Raw genomic sequence first — 26,500 nt, forward strand, 5'->3', positions numbered from 1 at the left:
TTTGCACACACGCATCTGTTGTTGCAAGTTTGCTGCGGCGAATGTTGATTGTGGTCTTACGGGCGGAAGGGGGACTTCCCACCTCAGGCCATTGCCACGCACACTCATGCACACTCGTGCACACTCATTCACGTCTTCTGCCTTTGAAAGGATGAATTACTGTGAACTGTTTTGATGAGGGCTGCACGGCGTTCGAGTGGTTAGCACGCAAACCTCACAGCTAAGAGACCAGGGTTCAATTCCACCCTCGGCCATCTCTGTGTGGAGTTTGCATGTTCTCCCCGTGCATGTGTGAGTTTTCTCCGGGTACTCAGTCCAGGGTGGACCCCGCCTCTCGCCCAAAGACAACTGGGATAGGCTCCAGCACCCACCGCGACCCGCGTGAGAATAAGTGGTAGAAAATGAATGAATGATTCGGTTGAGCTGGTTTCATAATTATACCTTTTGATTGTTAAGTTGGTGTGTGATGAGTTTAGTGTTCTGGATGTTTTGATGAGGATGATGGAAGCATCCAGCAGAGACACAAACCACTCCCCCACGTTTCAAAGATTAAAAGTTCAATGACGAAGACTTTTAAACGCAGCAATGGAATCTTCTGGAGGTGAAGTCAAAGGTTTCAATTGTGAGGCAACAGTGCCTCATGAATTAATCATGGATTAGCTATTGTCCTGCGTTTGAGGACGATACAGTCGCTCCTAATATCTCATATCATCGCTGACGCTGCCAAGAAAGCACACCACTTCATTAAGGCACTTGGAATGCCGACTGTAAAATCTACATCAAATATAAATGTATAAATGCCTCATCATATTACTCCACAATTGCCCAATAATTTGATTATTTTTTCATTTAATAAAAAAAAATATAACATTTTTAAAATATATTTTTTAACTTTAATTAAAACATTTTTTAATGCTTGGAATACCTTCTTGAGTCAATGAGTCAATAATATTATTCTTTCAATCCCAGCCATTTTTCAAAAAGGCGTCCCTCTCGGGGACGGCCATTTTTGATGATTTTTACCGATTTCTCAAGGCACACAGAATATTGTGTTCTTTGGCTATATTAAATTAAAACAAACAAAAAAAACATTTGCTTCTACCTTTTTCTGTTCTCTAGTAATTAGATAGATAGATAGATAGATAGATAGATAGATAGATAGATAGATAGATAGATAGATAGATAGATAGATAGATAGATAGATAGATAGATAGATAGATAGATAGATAGATAGATAGATAGATAGATAGATAGAGATAGATGGATGGATGGATGGATGGATGGATGGATGGATGGATGGATAGATAGATAGCAATGAAATTGCCAACGAATTGCCTGGCTCACGTATAATAATAAATAATAATGTGGAGAATAAATAAATAAATAAATAAATATATAAATAAATGAATACATAAATGAATAAATAAATAAGCACAACATAAGTTTCAGCAAGAGGTCAGTACTCCCCCCAAAAAAGGAAGAAAAAAATATTTTTGTAATAAGACACAAATTTAGCCATATATGTATATTTCGCCAAAATGTCGAAACAACAATGCCGCAACATAAACAACATGTTTACATGAAAATACAATTTTTTCAAACAAATATCACCATGAACTATTTCATTTTGCACATTTGAAACTGAAATGTGCGTAAACTTTGTGCCCCTGGGGCAAAAAAAGAGGAAAAAACATCTAAATATTTTGTGTAAATACATCTTTGCAAGTGATGTGTGGTGAGTGGTGAACTTGTGGCACAGCTAATTTGAATACTTGGATCATTTGTCCACATCAGAGTCATTCATTCCATTAGCCATTAACACAGACGCTCACCTCTGTCTGCACCATGTTCACCCGCTGGGACCGCAGCTCGCGGATACAGTTGAAAATGTCCACCACGCCTTCATTCTCCGCCATGTCCAGCATGATGTCCACGGCAATGAAGCAGCCTGTCCGTCCTGCACCAGCACTGCCACCACCAAACAAAAATAAATACGTTTTTTTTTAATGGTAATGGTTTTATTTCATTTGAACATGCATCAGATTACAATTGAGTGCATCCCATAATCAGTTCACAGTTCCACATGTCCAAAAGGAGTAGGAAGAAGCAAAGCTTATTAAATCCTACCCCTCCATCTGGTACTTTTACAATCAGCAACTGTTACATTTGTTCACTTCCTGTTTTCCATAATACAGTTTAAGGTCGTATTTAAAAAAAAAAAAATTTCATGTTTTAATTTTTTGTCCTGTACTGAAGTATGAGGTGATATGACCATACAATGACATTACGTTTACCATAGTAACTTTTTTTTTTTTACATTAGTAGAGCCTTCTAGACATAATGTAACACGCCTATAGTCACCATTCCACACCTATTACCCAATATAGGAGACATAATAAGGGAAAATAAGTCATTTAAGCCATAAGACCCGTGTTCATGTGGCAGGAGTAGGTCTGGTGCTTGTGTGTCTCACTTGACATTACAGTAACATTACTGACACCAAGTGACTTTCAGCTATTTTTGATCATTTAGGCCAAAGAGCACAGAAAAATACACGCAATTTGAAGCGGCAAAGCAACAAGGGATTGCCGTAGTTTTTCGTAAAAGTAATTAATAACCAGTTTAAGTAACTTTTAAGTTGCTTTTTTGAAAAACCTGTAAGATTGTATTTTTGAGCGGCTTTCATGAGCTAGCTGCATCAAGTAGTGGCGCGTGGCGTTGAAAATGGGCCCCCGTTTACACGTCACAGACAATTGAGACTTTAATAACAAATGTCAAGTGTTTGGGCGACCCATTCTGAAAGATGAATGAGAGACACATCAGAAGTTGATGGATGGATGGATGGAGGGGGCGGGGTGTGTGGCGTGGGCAAGGGAGGGGGTCAGAGAGGTAGGAACAAAAAGAGGTGTCGATGGAAGGCCAGGGAGGGAGGGGTGAGGGGATGGAAGAGGACGAGGGGGAGCGCCTCTGCAGATTACCTGTCACCTGCTTGATTAATGTTGAGTCCACAACAGTGTGTGTGTGTGTGTGTGTGTGTGTGTGTGTGTGTGTGTGTGTGTGTGCGATACAGGTAAATAGCGAGTGCCCCTGGAAATTGGAAGCGACTGCCATAACTTTTCCCGCTGTCTCCTCTCATACGTTTCTGTTTATTTACATGTGTCCAACTGTCCAATGTTTGCCATACCATTATAATTGGGGGGGGGGGGGGGGTAATTCAAAGTAATTCAAGGATACATTCTTATAGACAGTATTTGTATTATTATATGATATATTATGTTCATTCATTCATTTTCTACCGCTTATCCTCACGAGGGTCGCAGGGTTTATGTTATTTATGTGGTTATGTATGTGTTAGCTTTCTGGTATCATCTCTTATGTTAACAGGTCGGTTTTGACCCATGTATTAAATCAGCTATAAAATACACTAAAAACAATAAGTTACCATCAAATTTGCTTCTCATGTCTTGGTTACCTTCTTAGGCTTCCTCATCCATGAAAATGTTGCTTTTAATACTTTTGGTGTGGGCATGTAGGCCTTTTTTTGTCACTATACCCCTCCATTTTAATTTCCAAAAATGGTCAAATGAACCTCAAAAGAATCATATTCATAAATTGAATTATTTTGTTACCTGGCTATTACTGAGGGATATAGAACATATCTCTTAAATCAATTAGTTTTATTTATTTTCTCATTTTAGTATGAATCACTAAAGAAACATCTATGGTGTTGGGGTGAATTTTGACCCATATATATTAATGTCAAGAAAAGGTAGAAAAAGTTCTTTAGTATAAAGTGAAATGAAAAAGCAGAACAGGTCCAGATCTTGGTTCACTGTACTTCTTGCCATTTTTTCCATGATCCAAATATCTTACTTATTGTGTGGAAATATGGGCTAATAACTATAAAAGCAATCTTGACTAACTAAATGTACTGCAAAAAAGGTCAGTAAGGATAATTCATAATGCCGCCTACAGAGAACATACTAACTCCTTATTTCTAAAATCACAAATACTTCAACTTGCTGATATAGTTCATCTTCAAACAGCTAAAATAATGCATAAGGCTAAAAATAACCAATTAACTAAAAATGTCATCCAATACTTCTCTACAAGAGAGGAGAAATATGATCTCAGGGAAGAAGTACATTTGAAACACTTCTATGCTAGGACTACGTTATGCTAGCCATAGCATTTCAGTATGTGGAATCAAACTATGGAATGGATTGAGTAAGGAAATCAAACAATGCACAACGATGAGCCAATTCAAAAAACAATACAAGCAGTTGTGAATTCACCTCACATGTCTGGACATTGTTTTTCTGCTGGTATATTGGAAAAGCGGTCAAAATGAGAATCCCCTGAAGCTTACATGATGAGAAGAGGAGCTGGTTGTCATTGTGTTGGCTGATTGTACACTTATGATTTCCGTTTTGGCTCAAAATATAGCTTTATAGTCATATTATTATAACCGGGTCGAAACTGACCCTAACAATACAGTGGTCATAATTTCAACCAGACCATCTTAAAATGTAGTAAAAATGATTTTTCTGGTTTTATTTTGTTGAAATAGAGTTTCCTGACAAAGTCAAAAAGCCTTGATGCAATAAACAAATGTTATGTGATTCTTTTTATGCATTAAAATGTAAAACGGGTCGGTGCCGACCCTAACACAAGAGGAGGGTTAAAACACACATATTGATGACAGCTTCAAGGACATACGGGGCAACTAGATGTCGGAGGTGAGTGAAGAATGAAATAAAATGCATGACTTCTACCTGCAGTGCGCTACAATGGGCCCGGCGTCCGGCGGGTTGAGGAACTTGACCTGCCGTATGAAACCCAGTAGTCCGGTGGCGTAGCAGGGAACACCGTGGTCGGGCCAGCTGGTGAAATGGAACTGCCGCAGTTCTCGTAGTTCATGGTGACCCTTCTGAAAAACACCATAGCAACAGTCTTCCATCAAGTCAGCCATTTATAGTATATTGGTTTCCATACAGAGTCAGTTCTTTGGAACAGATTTGTAGCAAAAGGCAAGGTACCCCTGTATAATGTATACGTATTATATATAATGTATGAGTACATGCAAGACATCCAAACGTTTTTCCAGTGACGGCCACATCGTGAAAAATGAAAGGAAGGACCAATTTCACATTTTGTAAAGCAACACAAGTTAAGAAGTTAAGATACAATTCAAGAAAAAAAACCTGCATCTCGGCTTTTTCATATAGGGGAAAAAAAACTTAATATTAATATCGACCTCACTCTGTGCTCTTTTTCCCCCACATTTGTTTTTTTTTTATAAAAAAATTCAAAAATTAAATTAATTAATTATTTAAAAATAATTTGTTTCATAATATTTTTATGAAAATATTATTCGCATAATATTATGAGTTTATTTAAATATTATGAGTTTTCCCCAATTTTTCCCAAAATGGCAACCTGTCCTTCTTTGTTTCTGATAATAAAATATCTAAGATAATTTCTGTAATATTTTATTAATTTTATTATTACTAAATTATAAATATTTTACATTAATACAAGTTTATTCTTGTTACATTGTGTTGTTTTTCTTGATAGAATATAACTTTTTCTTACCATATTTGGACTTTTCTCCTGTTAAATTTTTTTTTTTTGTTTAAATTTTTCTTCTTGTGAATTTTCTTCACGTAATATGACTAGAGAAACACTACATATTATTTTCTCAAAAATGTCCGCTTCATGATACTAAAATGATCTATTCCTATAAAATTACAACTTTTTCACAACATTTTTGTATTGATATTTTGAGTCAATTCTTGTGAAATTATTATTTATCACTTCATGATACTAAAATGACCTATTTCTTTCAAGTGACTTATTCCTATAAAATTACAACTTTTTCCACAACATTTTTGTATTGATAATTTGAGTCAATTCTTGTGAAATTACTGCAGATTTTCCCATTTCCCCCAAATATAGTATGATTTTTTTTCTTAAAGTATTATGACTTATGCCCATAATATTCAAACTTTTTCTCCAACCTCCAACCTAAGTTTCCCAAAATTACTTTATGTTTTGCTTGTTTCTCATAATATTACGACTTAAAAAACAAAATTTTCTTTAATATTTCAACTCCATGCTACTAAAACTAATATTTCTCCTCATAATATGACATCATTCTTGTAGAATGACCGTAATAAATGATGTTTCTCCCATATATGCAGCCTTTGTAGTTTTCTTGTTAAATGATATCTTAAAAACTATAAAACAAACAAAAAAAAACAGCAGTGTGCCGCAAATGGCCCCTGGGCTGCACTTTGGACACCCTGGACGATGTAACAACTAAGAAATGAATGAAATGACATATTTGCCAGCATTCTTGTGATTCCTTAGAGCTTGTAAACAGCATAAAATATAATAAAAGTAAACAACAAATACTTGTAGTGTTTGTTAAAGTGTCTGATATTATTAAGACATTGTTGGAGTTCTTTGGCGAGTCGATTCTGTCATTTCCAGAGAAATCCATCTCATGAAAAAAGGCAGGCGCTGTGCTGAAGACGCCATCCGTCACAGCCCACGATGGCCCTTTTGGGAAAGTCTGGAGGATCGCCAGCGTTCAGCAGGAACCACGCTGACTTGAAACGAAATTGAAATCGTTCCCTGGGATGGCAAAATGGCCGCCTTTAATGAAGGACACGACGACTCAGCCAGGGCCCATTTGTCTCATTTAGCAAGCAGATGATCTCACCATAGAACTCCTTTGGGAAGCTTGGACTGGAGAAGATGACATGACTCGCTTCAAAGAGGCCGCATTCTATTTATGACGCACAGGAAATATATAGTCTACTGTATGTTTGGGGCCAAATTCTTCATGTTTTATTTCACTTGTACAACTTTGGAGGTTCCATCGTATAAAGAAATGGGCGTTTTCTCTTGCTGAGGTCAGCGGGCGTCCTTGCCCTGAACCTTGGAAATATTCCTGGCACCTGCATCATAGTGAATCTGATGCACCTCCCCGGGGGTCGATAGATTTCCCAACTTTTGAGCAGCTCTGAGAGGAAGCCTCCTTTCTGTGGCTCCCCGTGGATCCATACCACCCCTTCAATAATTCACCATCATTGATTCCACCGCTGCAGACAGAAAAGGGTCTCATCTTTCTCTCGACAGGTAAGAATGGGATCCCTGGTGCTACTGCAGCCACTCGCAACCTCAAAACCCAAACCAAGATGATGGCCGACCACAGGGGTGTCCAAAGTGAAGCCCGAGGGCCATTTTGGATCATTCTAAAAATATAATTTAACAAAAAAGTCTGCAGTAATTTTAGAAGAACAAAGTCAAAATATCAAGACATAAAAATTGTAAGTTAATGAGAAAAGGTTGTAATTTTACATAAATTATATTTTTATTTTTATTATTCATTAATTTTCTACCGCTTATCCTCACAAGGTTGGCGGGGGTGCTGGAGCATATACCAGATGTCTTCAGGCTTCAGGCACATACATATAGACAAACAACCATTCACACTCACATTCATACCTATGGACAATTTGGAGTCGCCAATTAACCCTTAGATGCATAAGTGGGTCAAAAATGACCCGGTCAGGTTGTTTTCTTGAAATATCTTCATAATGAAAAATTTTCATCATTTTATATTCCAGGTATTCCTCAAAAAACATGTTTTTGCTATCATACCATTCACATTTTTAACTTAACTTTCATAAATTTTAAGAAATTTTAGTTTTTGTGTTACTACCCCAACCTTCCATAAGTGGGTCAAAATTGAACCGGTCAGGTTGTTTTCTTGAAATATCTTCGTAATGAAAATTTTTCATCATTTCATATTCCAGGTATTCTCCGGTTTCCTCCCACATTCCAAAAACATGCTAGGTTAATTGGCCGCTGAAAATTGTCCATAGGTATGAATGTGAGTGTGAATGGTTGTTTGTCTATATGTGCCCTGTGATTGGCTGGCCACCAGTCCAGGGTGTACCCCGCCTCTCGCCCGAAGACAGCTGGGGTAGGCTCCAGCACCCCCGCGACCCTCGTGAGGAAAAGCGGTAGAAAATGAATGAATGATATAAATATATATATAGTATATATATATATATATACACACACACACACACATACGTATACTATATATATATATTTTATTTTTTAATGTATTTTTTACTGTTTACTTGCTTTATTCAACTCCATTCTTCTGTAAAGTGTCTGAGTATTTTGAAAAGCGCTATACAAATAAAATGCATTATTATTATTATTAATAATAATAATAATAAAAATGTATTAATTCATTTTCTAACGCTTTTCCTCACAAGGGTCGCGGGGGGGGGGGGTGCTGGAGCCTACATTATTATTATTATTATTATTATTCATATAACTTCTTGGACTACCTACATGTGTTGATTTACAAAATATCAAAATTTGCAGCCTTTCATTTTTCAAATTGTGGCCCTCACTGCTATACCATTACACCCCTGCTATTACTGCATCTTTGTGAAACTGCTACTCTTTCATTCATTTTAATGAATTAACACACACACACACACACACACGTGTAGTAAAATCTAGCATGTCTTTTGACCTTCTCACAAACTGACAGCTCATTTGCAAAGATGTTCTCCCGCTTTGCGTCTCACTCTGCCACATTCTCTTGCTCCCTTAATCTCCTGGGATTTGCTTTTAATAAACCTTTTCATTAACATCCTGTTTGCCACGTTCCACGCAATTAAAACTACTTAACGGGGTGACAAACCTGCACATTAGATTATTTTGCTCTGGCTTCGTCTTTGTTCTCATACGCACACTCGCACACACACGCACACACACACACGCACACAGAGAGAGAGGTGATAGGGATTAATGGCGTGCTAAACGAGCTGACAGCACGGACTTTGAGGCACGTCTTCATAAGCTGCTTTGGCATGCCTGAGGAGGAAAAGCCTGAGGAGGAAAAGCCTGAGGATGGAGGACGACGGCAGCAAAGGAAGAGCGACATGACACGGCAGCGGTGGGAGGGAAAGTGAGCAAAGTAAGGAGTCGGAGCTCTTCTGACAGCTTCCTGAAAAACACACGCTGTTGACTTCTACTTAAATCTGCCATGAATGCTGGCTGCTTGAAATGTGCCTTCACATGCCTTTCAGTTGAAGAGGATAAACACCTTGTGACTGACACAGCAACACTCACTCTTACCTCATACTTACCTCCTTGTTACCTCTTGTTAGGTCCTCATTACCTTCTTGTTAGCACATTGTTAGATGTCTGTTAGCTTGTCATTAGTCCATCATTAACTGGTAGTTAGCATACCATTAGCTGGTTATTTCAGTGTTAGCAAGTTGCTACCTTATCATTAGCTAGTTGTTAGCTTATAATTAGCTGGTTGTCAGCTCTTTCGTTAGCTTTCCGTTAGCTCGTTGTTAGCTTTCCGTCATCTGGTTGTAAGCTTTTCAACGTTTTTTAGCTTGTCAATAACTGGTTGCTTGTCATTAGATGATTCTTAGCCTTAGACGGCTAGACGGTTGTTAACTTGTCCTTAACTGGTTGCTAGTTAATCATTAGTCATTATTGTTTAGCTTGGTGTTGCCTCAGCATTAGCAAGTTGCTACCTTATCATTAGCTAGTTGTTAGCTTATACGTAATTAGCTGGTTGTTAGCTCTTTGTTTAGCTTGCCGTTAGCTCATTGTTAGCTTTCATCTGGTCATCTGGTTGTTAGCTCATCGTTGGATGATTTTTAGCTTGTCAATAACTGGTTGCTTGTCATTAGATGATTGTTAGCCTGACATTAACTGGTTGTTAACTTGTTGTTAGCTTGTTGTTAAGACGGTTGTTAACTGGTTGCTTGTAATTAGATGATTGTTAGCCTGACATTAACTGTTTTTTAACTTGTTGTTAGCGTGTGGTTAAAACGGTTGTTAACTTGTCCTTAACTGGTTGCTAGTTAATCATTAGTCATTATTGTTTAGCTTGGTGTTGCCTCAGCGTTAGCTAGTTGTTGCCTCGTCATTAACTGGTTGTTAGCACATCGCTAGATGTTTGTTAGCTTGTTGTTTGTCCACCATTAATTGGTAGTCAGCGTACTATTAGCTGGTTATTTCAGTGTTAGCTGGTTTTTAGCTCATCATCACATGATTGTCAGCTTGATGTTAGCAAGTTGCTATCTTATCATTAGCTAGTTGTTAGCTTATAATTAGCTGGTTGTTAGCTCTTTGTTTAGCTTGCCATTAGCTCGTTGTTAGCTTTCCCTCATCGTTGGACGGTTTTTAGCTTGTCAATAACTGGTTCCTTGTCATTCGATGATTGTTAGCCTGACATTAACTGATTGTTAACTTGTTGTTAGCGTGTTGTTAGCTTTCCGTCATCTGGTTGTTAGCTCATCGTTGGACGGTTTTTAGCTTGTCAATAACTGGTTGCTTGTCATTAGATGATTATTAGCCTGACATTAGCCTGGTTGTTAACTTGTTGCTAGCTTGTTGTTAAGACGGTTGTTAACTTGTCCTTAACTGGTTGCTAGTTAATCACTAGTCATTATTGTTTAGCTTGTTGTTGCCTCAGCGTTAGCTAGTTGTTGCCTCGTCATTAACTGGCTGTTTCGTCATCTGGTTGTCACCGCATCATTAGCTGTTTTTTTTAGCTCATCATTAGCTTGTTTGTCATTACATGGTTGTTACCATGTCATTAGCTAGTTGCTAGCTTGTCGTTAGATGGTGGTTAACTTGTTGCTAGCTGGTTATTAGCCATTGTTGGATGGTGAGGAGCTTGTTGTTAGTTTGTCGTTAGGTGGTTGTTAGCTTGCCATTAGCACGTTGTTCGCTTGTCATAAGATGTTTTTTTTTCTCAGCTTGTTGTTAGCTCGTCATAAGCTGTTTTTGAGGTCATAATTAGTGCGGCATTAACTGATTGTTAGCTCAACAGCTAAATAGCTGCTATTTTTTAATTGGTTGTTGCAAAGCAAAAACAAGTCCAAAGACATCTTATGCAAAGTGAGCCGGGTACGAAGCTTATTTGTAAAGTTCATGGTTCAAGCTTTACCTTTTGAACGGTGAAGGTGCGAATGACGTACTCGGCCAGCGGTTCCGTTTCCACCAAGGTGACCTTGATGTCGCCGTAAACTTCCGTCTCGTCGGGCCAGTAACGCACACACTTCACCTGCACACACCAGGACATGAACGCCATCATGCAACAAATACATCAACAGTAGAGGTACATTACGTCTCTATGGCTTGGTACCGTTTACATTAGTCATTCCCATTTTCTGTGGGTCAAAATCCTGAGACAAACAATTACGAGTGCACCCGAACGCCTCAAAGTGCAGCACGCACAGTCAGAGCAGAAAGGAAGGAGACTTGTTTCAATCCCCGCACTCTGAAAACCTGTCAATTTATCTGCCTCTCAGGATGAGAGAGTGGAGATTCCACCGAAAATGAGGCTTTATCGCTGGTATGTATTTTAGTTCTATGGATAGTGCTTTATCACGTTTGTTAAGCTTTCCCATTCAATTTGGTATCATATTAATATGCAAACTTTCATCATAGCGATTGCAAGTGGACAAAAGTAAAGCTTTAGTACAACCCATTCAAATGGAAGGATCCCTACATCCGACTGAAATAAAATATATGTACTGTAGGACAAATAATGATCTATTTACCAGTGCTCATCCAACTCATTTAACTTTCATTAAAATTTGACATTTTTGTAACCACAATTACTCCCTTATTTTTTCAAAATTTCAAGTAAATGAAGGTTAAAAAAGGTCTATGCTTTTTAGTGTGCAGGAGTAGGTAGCACGTCTCAAGGGGTATGCCATTGCAAAAAGTTTGTGAACCCGTCACATCGTAAACCATACCATACAACACATACACCATTCCATACCATTCCATACTATACCATACCACACCATACACCATACCACATATACACCATACCATTCCATACTATACCATGCCACACATACACCATACCAACACTATGCAACATATACACCATTCCAGACTATACCATACCACACCACACCACACATACAGCATGGGTGGGCAAACTACGGCCCAGGGGCCACATCCGGCCCGCCAAGTGTTTAAATACGGCCCGTCCGTTCTTTCCAAAGTATTTCATTGAAACTTAATATACAACCTGGCATCATGGCTACAGCCAACCTTTTGATGGTTTAGGTAGCTTTTTTAATCAATTTGTTTATTTGATGTGGTCTGCTGTTTACAAAGTGCTCCTGCAAAAAACACAAGCACATATAGAAGGTTGCATGACACTTTTACATATATAATAATTCCAGGTGGACTGTTATATTATTATTATAATATTATAATTATATGTGTAATATATATAGTCTGGTCAATTGTGTTGAATCAATGCGGCCCGCGAGTCAAAATGTTTGCCTACCCCTGACATAACTACCATACAACACATACACCATTCCATACTATACCATACCACACATACATCATTCCATAATATACCAAGCACCATATCATACCACACCATACACCAGGGGTGGGCAAATACTTTCACTCGTGGGCCGCATTGAGGAAACAAAATTGTCCGGGGGGGCCAGAACATATATATATATATATATATATATATATTTAACACACACACTATTTTATACTTATAATTTTCCTTGAATTTTTTTTTGTCTAATTTTATCTGTAAGTGTTATATACTATCAGCTGTATGTTTTCATGTCCCTTTTTTTCAGGAGCACTTTAAACATCACACCACATCTAACTACGTCATTTAATTTGACAGTTTTGTTGTTTTTTTTTACTAAATAAGACTTGCAAGTCATGTTGCCAGTTTGTATGTTAAAAGTTGAAATACTTAGAAAGCAACTGGCGGGCCGGATTCAAACGCTTGGTGGGCCGCATGTGGCCCCCGGGCCGTAGTTTGCCCACCCCTGCCATACACCATACCATACACTGTACATAAGATACCACACACCATACCATACATATACCATACCATACCATACACCATTCCATACTATACCATACCATACATACACCATTCCATACTAAACCATACATACACATACCCCATTCCATACTATACCAAGCATATCATACCACACCATACATCATACCATACACCGTACATAATATATATATATATATATATATATATATATAATATATATACCATACCATAACTCCCACCATGTCACTACTTTTAAGAGAACAAAAGTGGACAACATTTTATTTACCAGCGACTCACCCTGCCCACCTCTACTAGGTTGGTCACCATGACGATGGAGGCCGAGTTCTCCTGCCACACCATCCTCCAGAAATCCCTCACTGTCTCCTGCATGGGCCCTGATACACACACACACACACATCAAATACATGAACATACACATGCACACACACACACACACAATGAACAGCAGACAGCAGTTGGTGGCTTGGAGGTAATGGGCTCTTAAATTTGTCGAGGGGATTTTTTTTATAAGGCGGTTTAAATTTAGGAGGTTGAGGTAATAGCATCCAGCCCAAAAGGCCCACATGGAGCATGCACACACACACACACATACACATACACGTGAATTACCTTGCGTGGCAACGTAATGTCTGGGTCTGTGGTACCCCTGAGAGAGACAACAAAGGCTGACGTTAAAAGGTGTCCGTCGTCTCACCTTCTGCTTCCCTCCCCAACACTACACTGGCGTCAATGTCAATGTCACCCGTTCCACCTGCTCTCACCACTGTACATCTTCTACTAAACACAATATACAGTGTTTGAATTCATGACCGTTATGACTCACTTTGATTGGATTTTTTCACAAAAATAGAGTCATGCTTTCATTGTATCTTTCCGCCAGTGTTCATGCATTTGCCTCCATGCACGACTTCCACGTCCATTTTGTTTTTGTATCTATGTCTGACTCCTGTCTCTGGCAGTCCCCGTTGAGGTGCTTCCTGCTCCTTTGGACTCTTTTGCCAGATTCCTTTGCACCTGTTTCTGGCTTTATTCATTTGTACAGTGATACATTTACACCATTTGTAAAACATTGTGTCAAAAAATGTGAATTACCGCAAAGTAGGATTCCTTATTTTTAAGTCCAGTATTTTGCTAAGTAGAACATAGAAAACCTGTTTACCACCTTCTGAATACTGTCTCATCAATTCGTACAACCATGAACAGCTCAGTTTCTGTCTTCTTTCTACCTTTTGTAGAACACTGGGTGCCCTGCATTGATGAGGCATTGAGTTTCATTACGGCTGCAAAATATCCCACTATAGGGCCCAAAAATGTTGCGTGTCAGACATTTGCTAAAGAAGCTGAGAAATATGAAAGCTGAATAATAAAAATATTTTATTTTATTTTATTTTATTTTATTTTATTTTATTTTATTTTATTTTATTTTATTTTATTTTATTTTATTTTATTTTATTTTATTTTATTTTATTTTATTTTATTTTCAGTCATTCATTTTCTACCGCTTTTCCTCACGAGGGTCGCAGGGGTTGCTGGAGCCTATCCCAGCTGTCTTTGGGCGAGAGGCGGGGTACACCCTGGGCTGGTCGCCAGCCAATCACAGGGCACATATAGACAAACAACCACTCACACTCACATTCATACCTATGGACAATTTGGAGTGGCTAATTAACCTAGCATGTTTTCGGAATGTGGGAGGAAACCGGAGTACCCGGAGAAAACCCACGCATGCACGGGGAGAACATGCAAACTCCACACAGAGATGGCAGAGGGTGGAATTGAACCCTGGTCTGCGCGCTAACCACTCACCACCGTGCCGCCCTTGTTTTGTTTTGTTTTTTAATTTAATTTAATTTAATTTAATTTAATTTAATTTAATTTAATTTAATTTAATTTAATTTAATTTAATTTAATTTAATTTAATTTAATTTAATTTAATTTAATTATAAATGTGCTTTCATTCACGCTTGAAATTTCTATGGTTATTTCTATGGTTATGGTTCTATGGTTATTTTGGCAGTGCTGTTCGTATCAATAACGTGATTGGTGATCAGACCCCTCTTCATCAGCTACACTATTTTATCACAAAACACAAAAACATCACAATCCGTCCGCTGTGTAACGTGGAAGAGTTTGCATCTGTGGAATGGGCATTTTACGCATTTCCCAGCATGCTTTGCTGTAGTTAAAATGATCACTTTTTGATGTGTTATTTTGTACAGACCGGCTGAAATAGTTCAACTTTCTTTTATCTATTTACTTCTTCATTTATGTATTTGACATTGTTTCCTCAATGTAAAACTCAAATGATTCTTTAGGAGACACCTTTTGGAAAGGATTAATAATCAATCTGTACTTTGCTCCCAGCCTTTTCGTTATTGCTGCTGTTTTGGAGGATTTTAGTGTTCCTAGCAATAAAGTATTTTTTGTACATCATTCTTGACTCTGGCGTCTGGAAATGGATGAAATCACTGCAAAGCTTCATGTTTTTATTTATTTTCTGCATTGTGTTCATTTCCTGTCCTAATTATCTTTTTCCCTCCCACCATCACCCGCCTCCTCTCCCTCAAGTGCCCCCCCTCCTCCCAGCAGCATAAGTCAAGGTTGTTTTTATGCATAAACATCAAATTAAATAATATCCCCACTCCCCCAAAGTGGGAGTGACCACCACACGGCTAACGACCGTCCTCAACATCCTCACCTTCCTCATCCTCATGTCAGTGGAGATGAAAACATTTATCACGTTCACATTTTCATTAAAAAGACGCTGAGAGAATGCTTTTATCATCACTGGGGGGGATTTAATTTTCTCATTTCCAACACTACACTTGTTTTCTATCTCGAACTTCCTTCTCATATCCTTCCTCTTCACGTCTAATTAAAAGTATCCTAATTACTAGCGTTATTAAAACACACAATGACCAGTGAGAGATGGTGAGATTTTATGAACTCTGTGTTCTCTTTAACCTTAACATGCAGTGCATGTATTCACTTTGACATATAACTGCACGCCCCCTAGGTGGGGACCGGACGTTATTGCTGGGGAGAAACACACGTGAACACATTTCATGATTAACCTTTTAGGCGCCAGAGTTAATAACATCTCCTACAGGGGGTCACAGCAAAAAAGGTTTCTGAACCACTGCAATAAAGAATCATGTTTCATATTAGCCCCAAAATATGCATTTTAAAAAACATTTTATATATTTCTTGTTCAAATGAAAAAAAATTTTAGCATAAAAATGAGTGAATGAAGTAAAATACAAATATAAGGCATTCAGAAGACGCATTCAAAAACATATGATGATATGTAGTATGCTGCACTGGTCACTAGGTGTCAGTAATGTTACATTGATGACACAATAGCCTCCGCAGTATGTAACTCTAATAATGCTAACGTTTGATTCTATATGTCTTATTTATGCCTTAGATTGCATACTGTTTTGGGTAATAGTAGTGTACATATGACTATGGGATGTTATATCATGTCTAGGGGCTCGGATAATGTTAAAAACCTAAAATGCTCAATGCTGTAAGAATCTATATTCACTTATTATAATAATAATAAAAATACTTTCATTCATTTTCTACCGCTTTTTCCTCACGAGGGTCGCGGGGGTGCTGGAGCCTATCCCAGCTGTCTTCGGGCGAGAGGCGGGGTACACCCTGGACTGGTCGCCAGCCAATCACAAGGCACATATAGACAAACAACCATTCACACTCACATTCATACCTATGGACAATTTGGAGTCGCCAATTAACCTAGCATGTTTTTGGAATGTGGGAGGAAACCGGAGTACCCGAAGAAAACCCACGCATGCACGGGGAGAACATGCAAACTCCACACAGAGATGGCCGAGGGTGGAATTGAACCCTGGTCTCCTAGCTGTGAGGTCTGCGCGCTAACCACTCGTGCAGTCGGATTCCACAATTAATCACAGCACAACACAATTGATTAATTAATCACAATTAATCACAAAGAAATTCAATTAATCCTGGTAATCATGTGGGTTTTTGTGATTAATCTCAATTTTTTAGTTGTCATTAAAACAAAAAGAGTTAGATCATAGAAAACCCATTCTAAATACAAATTTTAACAGTATTAGAGCCCTGTAGACATGAAATAACACCCCTATAGTCACATTTACATTCATACTACGTATATAGTAGGGATATAAGAGAGAGATTATTATTATTATTACTATTATTGCAAATTCAATCAATACAGCACTAACTTTCTACAATCACTGAAATCTGAAAGTGAACCCAGACACTCTATTGCTATTTATTGAGTGTGTGTGTGTGTGTGTGTGTGTGTGTGTGTGCACTCACATCAATAAAGTTGGCATTGATGTAGTCCGAGTGGGGCTCTCCGTCGAGCAGCTGCAGTCGCACTCTGGTGTGGTCGTCTGTGGGGTCAGATAACACAAGAACACAACAGGCCTAAAGTTACACTGACCCACAAAGCACAGCTGCCAACTGACTCGGCACAGGTGGCACCGTGCTGGAGGTCAACCATCATGGCTCCTTCACATCTGCCACATATGGACGAAGACGAAAACACGCTAAGGCTTTGCTTGGAACCATCTGTCGAACCATTCGTTTTACACCATCGCCATTATTAATGGAATTAAAAGTTAGTGCTGGTAATTAAAGTAATTAGTGTGTTGCTATTTGGAAAAATGTTGAGCAGGTTTTAAAGCTAAAATTAGGTTGATCCAGACAATAACTGTGTTATTAACGGCCAACAGTGGTGGAGACAGCATTGAAGAGACTTTGATCCACAAGAATCAAGTTTCCACGCCGACTTAGAGCAGTAGGGCTCAATGACAGTAATCAGTATGATATTATTGAGAAGAACTGGATCCAGTGGGATCACCTTGAGGAGAATCACATGTGGCGATTCGTCTGCCTTGCATCAACGCCACCACAAAGCCGTCATCCTCACACATCGTTATTCCTGGCCAACAAACGCAGCAGGGGGTCATTTGTCCACCAGGCGCGCCTTCATTACTCCTCATCCTCGTGCCTCGCATCTTCTTCCTTTAGTTCTTTTCTCCATCTACCTTGTTCCATCCCCCTTCTCCTGCTCCATTAGCCCATGCTGCTTCGCCGCCTCACATACTGGTAATTGCACTGGGCCCGTGTCAGAAGCTGTCATAACACCACAGCGACCCGTGTGAAGCCTGGAGGGAGGGGCACTCTTTGCTGCTCTCTGCCCAGGGAGGGGAGCCTCTAATTGGGCTGAATTGGCAGGAGGTGCTGGCTTGCAAAAACACCGCAGATCTGGACACAGTCCACAGGTTTGCAGAGGCTGATTGTGTGTGTGTATGTGTGTATGTGTGTGTGTGTGGGGGGGGGGGGGGGGACTGTGTTCAAAAGTTTTAAATAGCTGCAGCCCACTTGTTTAGAGTAAAGAGGTTCTTATTAGGGCGGCACGGCAGCCGAGTGGTTAGCGTGCAGACCTCACAGCTAGGAGACCAGGGTTCAATTCCACCTTCTCTGTGTGGAGTTTGCATGTTCTCCCCGTGCATGCATGGGTTTTCTCTGGGTACTCCGGTTTTCCTCCCATATTCCAAAAAACATGCTAGGTTAATTGGCGACTCCAAATTGTCCATAGGTATGAATGTGAGTGTGAATGGTTGGTTGTCTATATGTGCCCTGTGATTGGCTGGCCACCAGTCCAGGGTCGCCAGTCTCGCCCAAAGACAGCTGGGGAATACGTATTTATCTGTACTCTGTGCTTTTTAAATTCTCTTTATTTTTTAACTGTGCAATTACTGTGCAATAACTGTGCAATAACTGTGCAATAACTGTGCAAGACTAGAATTACAGCCACCGCGACCCTTGTGAGGAAAAGCGGTAGAAAATGAATGAATGAATGAATGAATGAAAGGTTGTTATTAGGTGGATGTGAGCACTGTGGGAAGTACTGGATAGAACTGGAAAGATGTTGGTTCAACTCTCAGTAGAAACATCAGCTATGCCAGGGAGGGACCCGTTATGACAATAAGATACAGATATCCTCCTAGAAGAGACAGGGATCATGGCCCATGGGGGCACAGCTGTAATAAAGACCCAGACCTAAAACCTGACCGAACACCCAGTCGTAGTTATTACAAATAATTGTCTGGTGCTAATAGCTGGATTTCTATCCCTGGTTTTACAGAGTGAAAATTAAGATTGTTTTAGTCTAACAGCTGTGAAATGAGTCTAGGAGTCTCATGGACAGTTCAGAATTACCAATTGTTGCCAACAAAGGCAAAGTTCAATCAATCTCCAAAGCTTTTTTTTCAAGGACTTTTACCAGAGAGGTGGTACAATGGGCGTAAACTTGTAAACCGTTTTTGTTGGTAGGATGTAGAAGTTGGATAGCTAATCACTCCTCAGATATATCCATATAACTATGCAATGGATTGAGTAAGGACCTCGAACAATGCACAACGATGAGCCAATTCAAGAAACAATACAAGCAGTTGATGTTTGCTAAATACAAGGATGAAGAGTCTTGAACCAGTCATGATGTGCTATATATATCACTATATTGACACTTACTATGGTACCCATTATGTCATTGGATGCTCATATCACCTTGTACTTCGGTACGAGGTGCATTATTAAAAAAAACAACAAAAAAACAAACAAAAAAAACCTTAAACTGTAATATGGAAAGCAGGAAGTGAACAAACAGGGGGCCATTTTCAACGCCACGCGCCACTACTTGATGCAGCTAGCTCATGAAAACCGCTCAAAAATACAATCTTACATATGTGAAGGTTTTTCAAAAAAGCAACTTAAAAGTTACTTAAACTGGTTATTAATTACTTTTACAAAAAACTACAGTAATCTCTCGTCGCTTTGCCGCTTCAAATTCCATGTATTTTTCTGTGCTCTTTGGCCTAATTGATAAAATAGCTAATAGCTAAAAGTCACTTGGTGTCAGTAATGTTACTGTAATGTCAAGTGAGACACACAAGCACCAGACCTACTCCTGCCACATGAACACGGGTCTTATGGCTTAAATGACTTATTTTCCCTTATTATGTCTCCTATATTTGGTAATAGGTGTTGAAAGGTGACTATAGGGGTGTTATATTATGTCTAGAAGGCTCTACTAATGTAAAAAAAACAGTTACTATGGTACACATAACGTCATTGTATGGTCATATCACTTCGTAAAAAAATAAGAAAAAAAACCTTAAACTGTATTATGGAAAGCAGGAAGTGAACAAATGTAACAGTTACTGATTGTAAAAGTACCAGATGGAGGGGTAGGATTTAATAAGCTTTGCTTCTTCCTACTCCTTTTGGACATGTGGAACTGTGAACTGATTATGGGATGCACTCAATTGTAATCTGATGCATGTTCAAATGAAATAAAACCATTACCATTACCATTACCATAGATTCAAAAAGTGGCATATCTACAAACAATGTGTGTGTGTGTGTGTGTGCAGATATACAAATACAACAGAGTATTTTTTTCCACGTGAAAGATCTTCTGAGTGTGTTCTGTCTCTGTGGTAGATAAGCCCATTTGCTGCACTTTGTCTAAAAGTGGAGTGGAAAATGTTCCATTCCCAACATCATTATCCTCTTCTGGCTGTATTGATTTCTAGTTTTCTTGCCAGTGAAATTGTTGACTACTATGACTATATCTGACTCCCATGTTTGAATGCCCTCAGCAGTGGATTGCTTACTAATGACTGGAACCTCTTACGGCGCCTCCAGAGATCTGGACTGAGACGCAGGACTGAAGGCTCAATTATGCTACAGCAAAGTCGGTGATGGCGTCTTGACACGTTTAAGCTCCACAGCTGTGGCTTAGCGCTAAATATGCAAATCTTCACCTAAACGCGAGGGGCATTTTTGCCTTTCAGTGAGTGACGACAACAGAGTGAAAGTCCACCCAGATGTTTTTATTGTAAAAGCTGTGAAAATATTCCATTCCGAAAAAGCCTTTATTATGCTTCTAGTGAAGTGGTAACCAAATCGAAGCGACATCCACATCCGGGGGCAGCATGGCTCAGGTGGTCGTCTCCAAAATCCAAAGGTTGTTGTTTTGATCACCTGTCCTCTCGTGATCATGTCAAAGTAGATCCCGATGCTGCATCATTAGTAGTTGAGTATGGCAACAGTGTCAAAGCGCATTGCTTGCAAATCTGAATCATCAATGTGGGGCAACGATTGGACCATGGTCTATCTTTTTGTTTGTGGACCACTGACTAGAAAACACAACATCTCCATCCCTATGGATTTCACGTAGGCTCCAAGACGACGCGGCAACCAGAATGACCACCAAGTCTGTCTATATCAGGGGTCTCAAACACCCCAGGACACTAGTTTGAGGCCCCCGCCTTGATATGAAAGTTTAATGTTAGTGCGGCCCGCGCAAGTTTGATATGGATGCTGTATGGTATCATGTACCCAGAAAAAATTATTACGTTTGATTAATGTTCATGTTAAAGGTTAAATAACTGTTAATAGTTATTCTCCCTATCCGTGTGGAAGTGGTACGTTTTTGGCTATTTAAGTTTAAAGGAAATAACTTGGAGGCTACCGTTTAGGTCGCTAGCTCTCTAGCTTGCGAGTTAGCATGTGTCTCAAGACCCAGCAGTTGCGCAATATGTTGTAAATAAAAAAGTATGAAAAAGTATGTTTTGTCATGTCTAGAGGGCTCTAATAATGCTTTGTTAATTTTAATCTGAAAAAAATAATTTCTCCACCAACTATATGTGGTTTCTTAAGTTTTTATTATTTGCGGTTTTATTATTATTATTATTATATTTATTTATTACTGATTGATTGATTTTCTTTTTTCTTGATTTGTTTATTTATTTTTCTGCTTTTTTTGTGCAGAAAAATAAAAATTAAGATATTTGAGAACAGTGGAATGTTTTATCAGAGCTTTTATTGTAGACAATCGGAACCAAAGCACTGAAAAAGTTTGTATATTTTTCTGTTTTTAATAAATTTTTAATAAGTTTTTTTTGGAAAACCTGATGCGGACCAGCCTTGCCCAGACCCTAGCTCCAGTGGCCCCCAGGTAAATTGAGTTTGAGACCCCTGGTCTATATCATTTGGATTTTCACTGTTCCTGTAAGAGTGACAATAAAGTTCTGTTCTATTCAATCTCCAGCGTGGATGTGAATGGGTAGAACAGTTGTGTGCTCATGTTGTTCTCTGCAGCAACATCCCAAAGAGCGTAGTCCCAGGGTGAAAGGTCACAAGTCCATTACTCATTAATGAGCTACACTTCTCTGCTGAGTCTTCCTCTCCTCAAGACCTCGTGACCCGCTCCCCTCTAAGCTTTTACTTTCTCTCCACTCGCCATTCCCTGAGAGCCGCTGGACAAGTTTTGTTGAGGAAAACTTCTCAAGTGAACCAAACTGACCTGTGTTCATATTCCAGCCATAAAGAAGAAGGGAGCTGGAATTTTTTGAGACACAGAAACCTGACGGCATCATAGCTAACGTGGCAACTCCTGCTGCTTCAGGTCCTTCTTGAAGGCATATGCTAATCATGACATTTAGCAGTACACAAACACAAAGAAGCCTTGCAAAATATTTAGTTTACTTCTATTCAACCCATCATTATAACAATAATAAGAATATCCACAGTAATCCAAACATGCGCATCTCACAGCACTAAAGACTCCAAACTCATCCAAAACGTCAAAATCAAGACATGCCATATAATGAATGCTGTCACTCCTCACGCAAAAGATGCAGACAACAAGGTAAGAAATTGCAAATGTGTGTCCATGTAGACACACAAATAAGGTATATAACATGACACCTTTTGCTATGTATTCGTTTCAAAAGGTCAAACACAAAACAAAGAAATCCCCCCCTAGAAAATAAATAATAATAAATAATAGAAATTGGTTCAATTCAACAACATCAGGGCTCTACGTTAAAAACAAAAATGACTTGCCCATGGGGAATCCTTAAGGTGAGAACTACAGTAAAGTCTCGTTATATATCGATATTGTCGGGAGTCGGAAAAAATATCGATATAACCGGACTGTCGATATATCCGATCCTGCGCCGAACTGCATTAAAAGTGGGCAATAATGCACTCGACATTGTTTTATAGTATAGAACAATGTCGAGCAGCTTTAATCAATCTTTGCTTAAGGATTTCAATACCAAAAAAGAACACGGCGAACGGCTGCTTCCAGTCAACTTTATTTTTCACACTTCCACCACCAGAGCACAGCACACACACCGATTCCCGCACTTCCTGGTTCACAGGTCATGCTCAACCCGCCCCACATAGCTGGCCAAACACATGCCTGCAACAGAAGAACCAACTGCGTTCGTGGTTTCTCTCGTGTGTATAGTATCTATACATACGAGAGAAACCACGAACGCCAGCATGTACATATGAAAAACAGTGATTATTGCAAGCGATAAAAGATATCTGAATACAACACAATTAAATACATGTATTTGTACGCTTGTGTCTTTGTTGGAATAGGTGTGTATGCTATGTCAGTTGGTTCTTCTGTTGCAGGCATGTGTTTGGCCAGCTATGTGAGGCGAGTTGAGCATGACCTGTGAACCAGGAAGTGCGGGAATCGGTGTGTGTGCGCTGCGCTCTGGTGGTGGAAGTGTGAAAAATAAAGTTGACTGGAAGCAGCCGTTTGCCGTGTTCTTTTTTGGTATTGAAATCCTTAAGCAAAGATTGATTTAAGCTGCTTTTGTATTGATATAAGCAGACCAAATTGGCTGGCGGGAGATGAAAAGGGCATCGTAGTAACCGGATTATCATAATAACCGGGTATCATACTAACGGAACTAATTATATCATAAAAGACTAGAAATTTGCCGGGAAATGAAAACAGTATCGTAATAAGCAGTACTTCGATATAACCGATATCGATATAACGAGACTTTACTGTACTTGCCAGAACTTGCCCCTTGTAAAATGAAAATCCCACCCTCAGCCATCTCTGTGCGGAGTTTGCATTTCTGGGTTTTCTCCGGGTACTCCGGTTTCCTCCCACATTCCAAAAACATGCTAGGTTAATTGGCCACTCCAAATTGTCCATAGGTATGAATGTGAGTGTGAATGGTTGTTTGTCTATATGTGCCCTGTGATTGGCTGGCCACCAGTCCAGGGTGTACCCCACCTCTCGCCTGGCTCCAGCACCCCCGCGACCCTCGTGAGGATAAGCAATAGAAAATGAAAGAATGAATGAATGAATATGGTTACAGGCAAACATTTTACGAGAACAATACAAACGTGCAGTTCAATGCTTCTGTCAAAATTGAAGATATCATTTTAAACAATTTAACAATAGAAATTATTTATATTTATTCCTATGATCCAACTACATCAATGTGTGTTCAGCAAGTATATAAGTATACATTTATATTTATTTTTGTGTAAGGTAAAGTGACAATATAGTGATATAATGTCATTTTTTTCCCAACCATAATAAATAATGATCAGAAATATAACCATCTAAATGGTAACACAACATGACCCGTTCAAGACTCTTCTGTGTTGGACCACATTGAGTGCTTTGACTTAAATCCAATTTTAAGCCGTTCAAACTCATGGATCGGAGCTTCAGGAGATGATAAAGGGTATGTAGGATATAAATTCACTTTAATATCTACCTGGAGAAATGTTGTTAAAATCTGATGCATCATCTTTTGTCTTGTGACTCAAGCACTGCCTAAAGCAATTGGAACCTAAGGTACTTTTTCTCTGGATGAAAAAAAAAAAAAATAAGTTCATGTTTTATCAAATAGAATTAAACAAAGACATGATTTAATTTAACTTGTTAATTCATTCATTGTTAATTCAACCTGTTGGTTCTACTTTATTGAAATGAAGTGTGAATTAATAATTAATGGTAAAAATCGAGAATTTACGTATACTTTTTATTGATTTATTTGTACTCCAAAAAGAATGGAAATCTAGGAAACCTCACCTGCACTGCCCAGTATCCAAGTATTTATTTCACAGTCAAACTGGTTGAATTTTGGGCTAAAAAGTCACTGAATCAACTTAAAAATACTGAATCATTTCGGATCATATTGTTCTAAATGAACCAATGTCGTCCTTGAATCGTATCAAAAACAACGAATGGTGAGGCGTTATTAAAACAAATTGTTACACCCCATTAATAAAGTATCTATTTATGTATTAGAGCACTCTAGACATGAAATAACACCCCTATAGTCACCTTTGCACTCCTATTACCCAATATAGTAGATATAATAAGAGAAAATAAGACATTAATTCATTCATTTTCTACCGCTTATCCTCACTAGGGTTACAAGGGTGCTGGAGCCTGTCCCAATTTGGAGAGAGGCGTGGTACACCCTGGACTGGTGGCCAGCCAATCACAGGGCACATATAGACAAACAACCATTCACACTCACATTCATACCTATGGACAATTTGGAGTCGCTAATTAACCTAGCATGTTTTTGGAATGTGGGAGGAAACCGGAGTACCTGGAGAAAACCCATGCATGCACGGGGAGAACATGCAAACTCCACACAGAGATGGCCGAGGGTGGAATCGGACTAAGGTTGCCTAGCTGTGTGGCATGCGCGCTAACCACTCACCATCGTGCAGCCCGTAAATAAGACACATGAGATGTATATGGGAGTGTTCCTTGTTGTTACTTTTTTACAGTACAGTACATTCCATAAGAAGAATATCAAGCCAAACACGTTCATCTTCCCAACATGGCATGGAAATAAGGACCGCGGTAGCAGTTAAACGTCACACGAGAATCCTCACGGGAAGCAAAGGAGGAGTTAACGTGCGGAGCAGCTTAAAGTGATGAAGTCAACTTTAATGGAAAAGGCAAACAAATTTGCAGCAGCTCCTTGAAAGTGCTGAACAACAACTTTTGCCTCCTTCAATCCTCTCTGCACAAATCTACAAGCCACTAAACACACACACCCCGCTCGCACACTTCAGGCGCCGCGTAGCACGACTGCGTCCGTCACGGATCTCGCTAATCAGTTAACTCGCCGCAGAGTCAGGCTGGCTCAAGGCGTTAGAGAGCTTAATGGACTGGGCGGTTGTGTGTTTGTTTGTGTGTCTCTCTGTGCTTGTTTGTGCAATGGACGACACGTGTGTGTGTTCTGTTCAACAGGCTTGACTATCTGTGGGTGTGTGCACTTTTTTTTAAATAGACACTTGTGTATATTTTCTGACATTATGCACAAATAAATGTGTGTTTGTGTGTGTGTGTGTGTGTGTGTGTATGTGTGTGAGCAAGATGGAGGGTATTAAAGTGTGTAATAGCCTATTAAGTCCGGCGCTGCCTCCAGCTGATGTGTCAAACAACTTGGAATGTTTCCTGACAGACACACAGACACACACACACACACACATAGTATAACACTGTGATGTACAAAAAATTTCCGAAGGTCTTTTCTGAAAATGCCAAGCAGAAGTAAATGTGTCTTGGCTGCAACAATAATAAGCATACTGTTGAATATCGTAAAATACCTCTCAAAAGTGTCACCAAAATCATAATTCAACATTATTACCACAGATTTACACCCTGGTGTGAAAAGGTATTTGCCCCCTTCCTGA

General features: G+C 39.1%; 1 protein-coding gene across 13 annotated transcripts in view; it reads right to left on the reverse strand.

Moving 5' to 3' along the window:
- Positions 1-26,500, reverse strand: part of ptprt (protein tyrosine phosphatase receptor type T) — a 230,143-nt gene that overhangs the window by 11,047 nt on the left and 192,596 nt on the right. For 10 of the 13 annotated variants that reach the window (XM_058054362.2, XM_058054361.2, XM_058054360.2 and 7 more), the window contains 6 exons: positions 17,258-17,343; positions 13,538-13,574; positions 13,205-13,302; positions 11,012-11,128; positions 4,776-4,930; positions 1,833-1,968 (listed from right to left, as the gene is read on the reverse strand). In XM_058054362.2, the coding sequence (XP_057910345.2) occupies positions 1,833-1,968; positions 4,776-4,930; positions 11,012-11,128; positions 13,205-13,302; positions 13,538-13,574; positions 17,258-17,343 (629 nt within the window). The remainder of the gene's footprint in view (positions 1-1,832; positions 1,969-4,775; positions 4,931-11,011; positions 11,129-13,204; positions 13,303-13,537; positions 13,575-17,257; positions 17,344-26,500) is intronic. The other 3 variants (XM_058054365.2, XM_058054364.2, XM_058054354.2) reach the window with 1 other exon arrangement.

The sequence above is a fragment of the Doryrhamphus excisus genome, linkage group LG18 (genome assembly GCF_037039965.1).
Source record: "Doryrhamphus excisus strain RoL-2023G ecotype Guam linkage group LG18, RoL_Dexc_Guam_v1.1, whole genome shotgun sequence".
NCBI classification, from domain to species: domain Eukaryota; kingdom Metazoa; phylum Chordata; class Actinopteri; order Syngnathiformes; family Syngnathidae; genus Doryrhamphus; species Doryrhamphus excisus.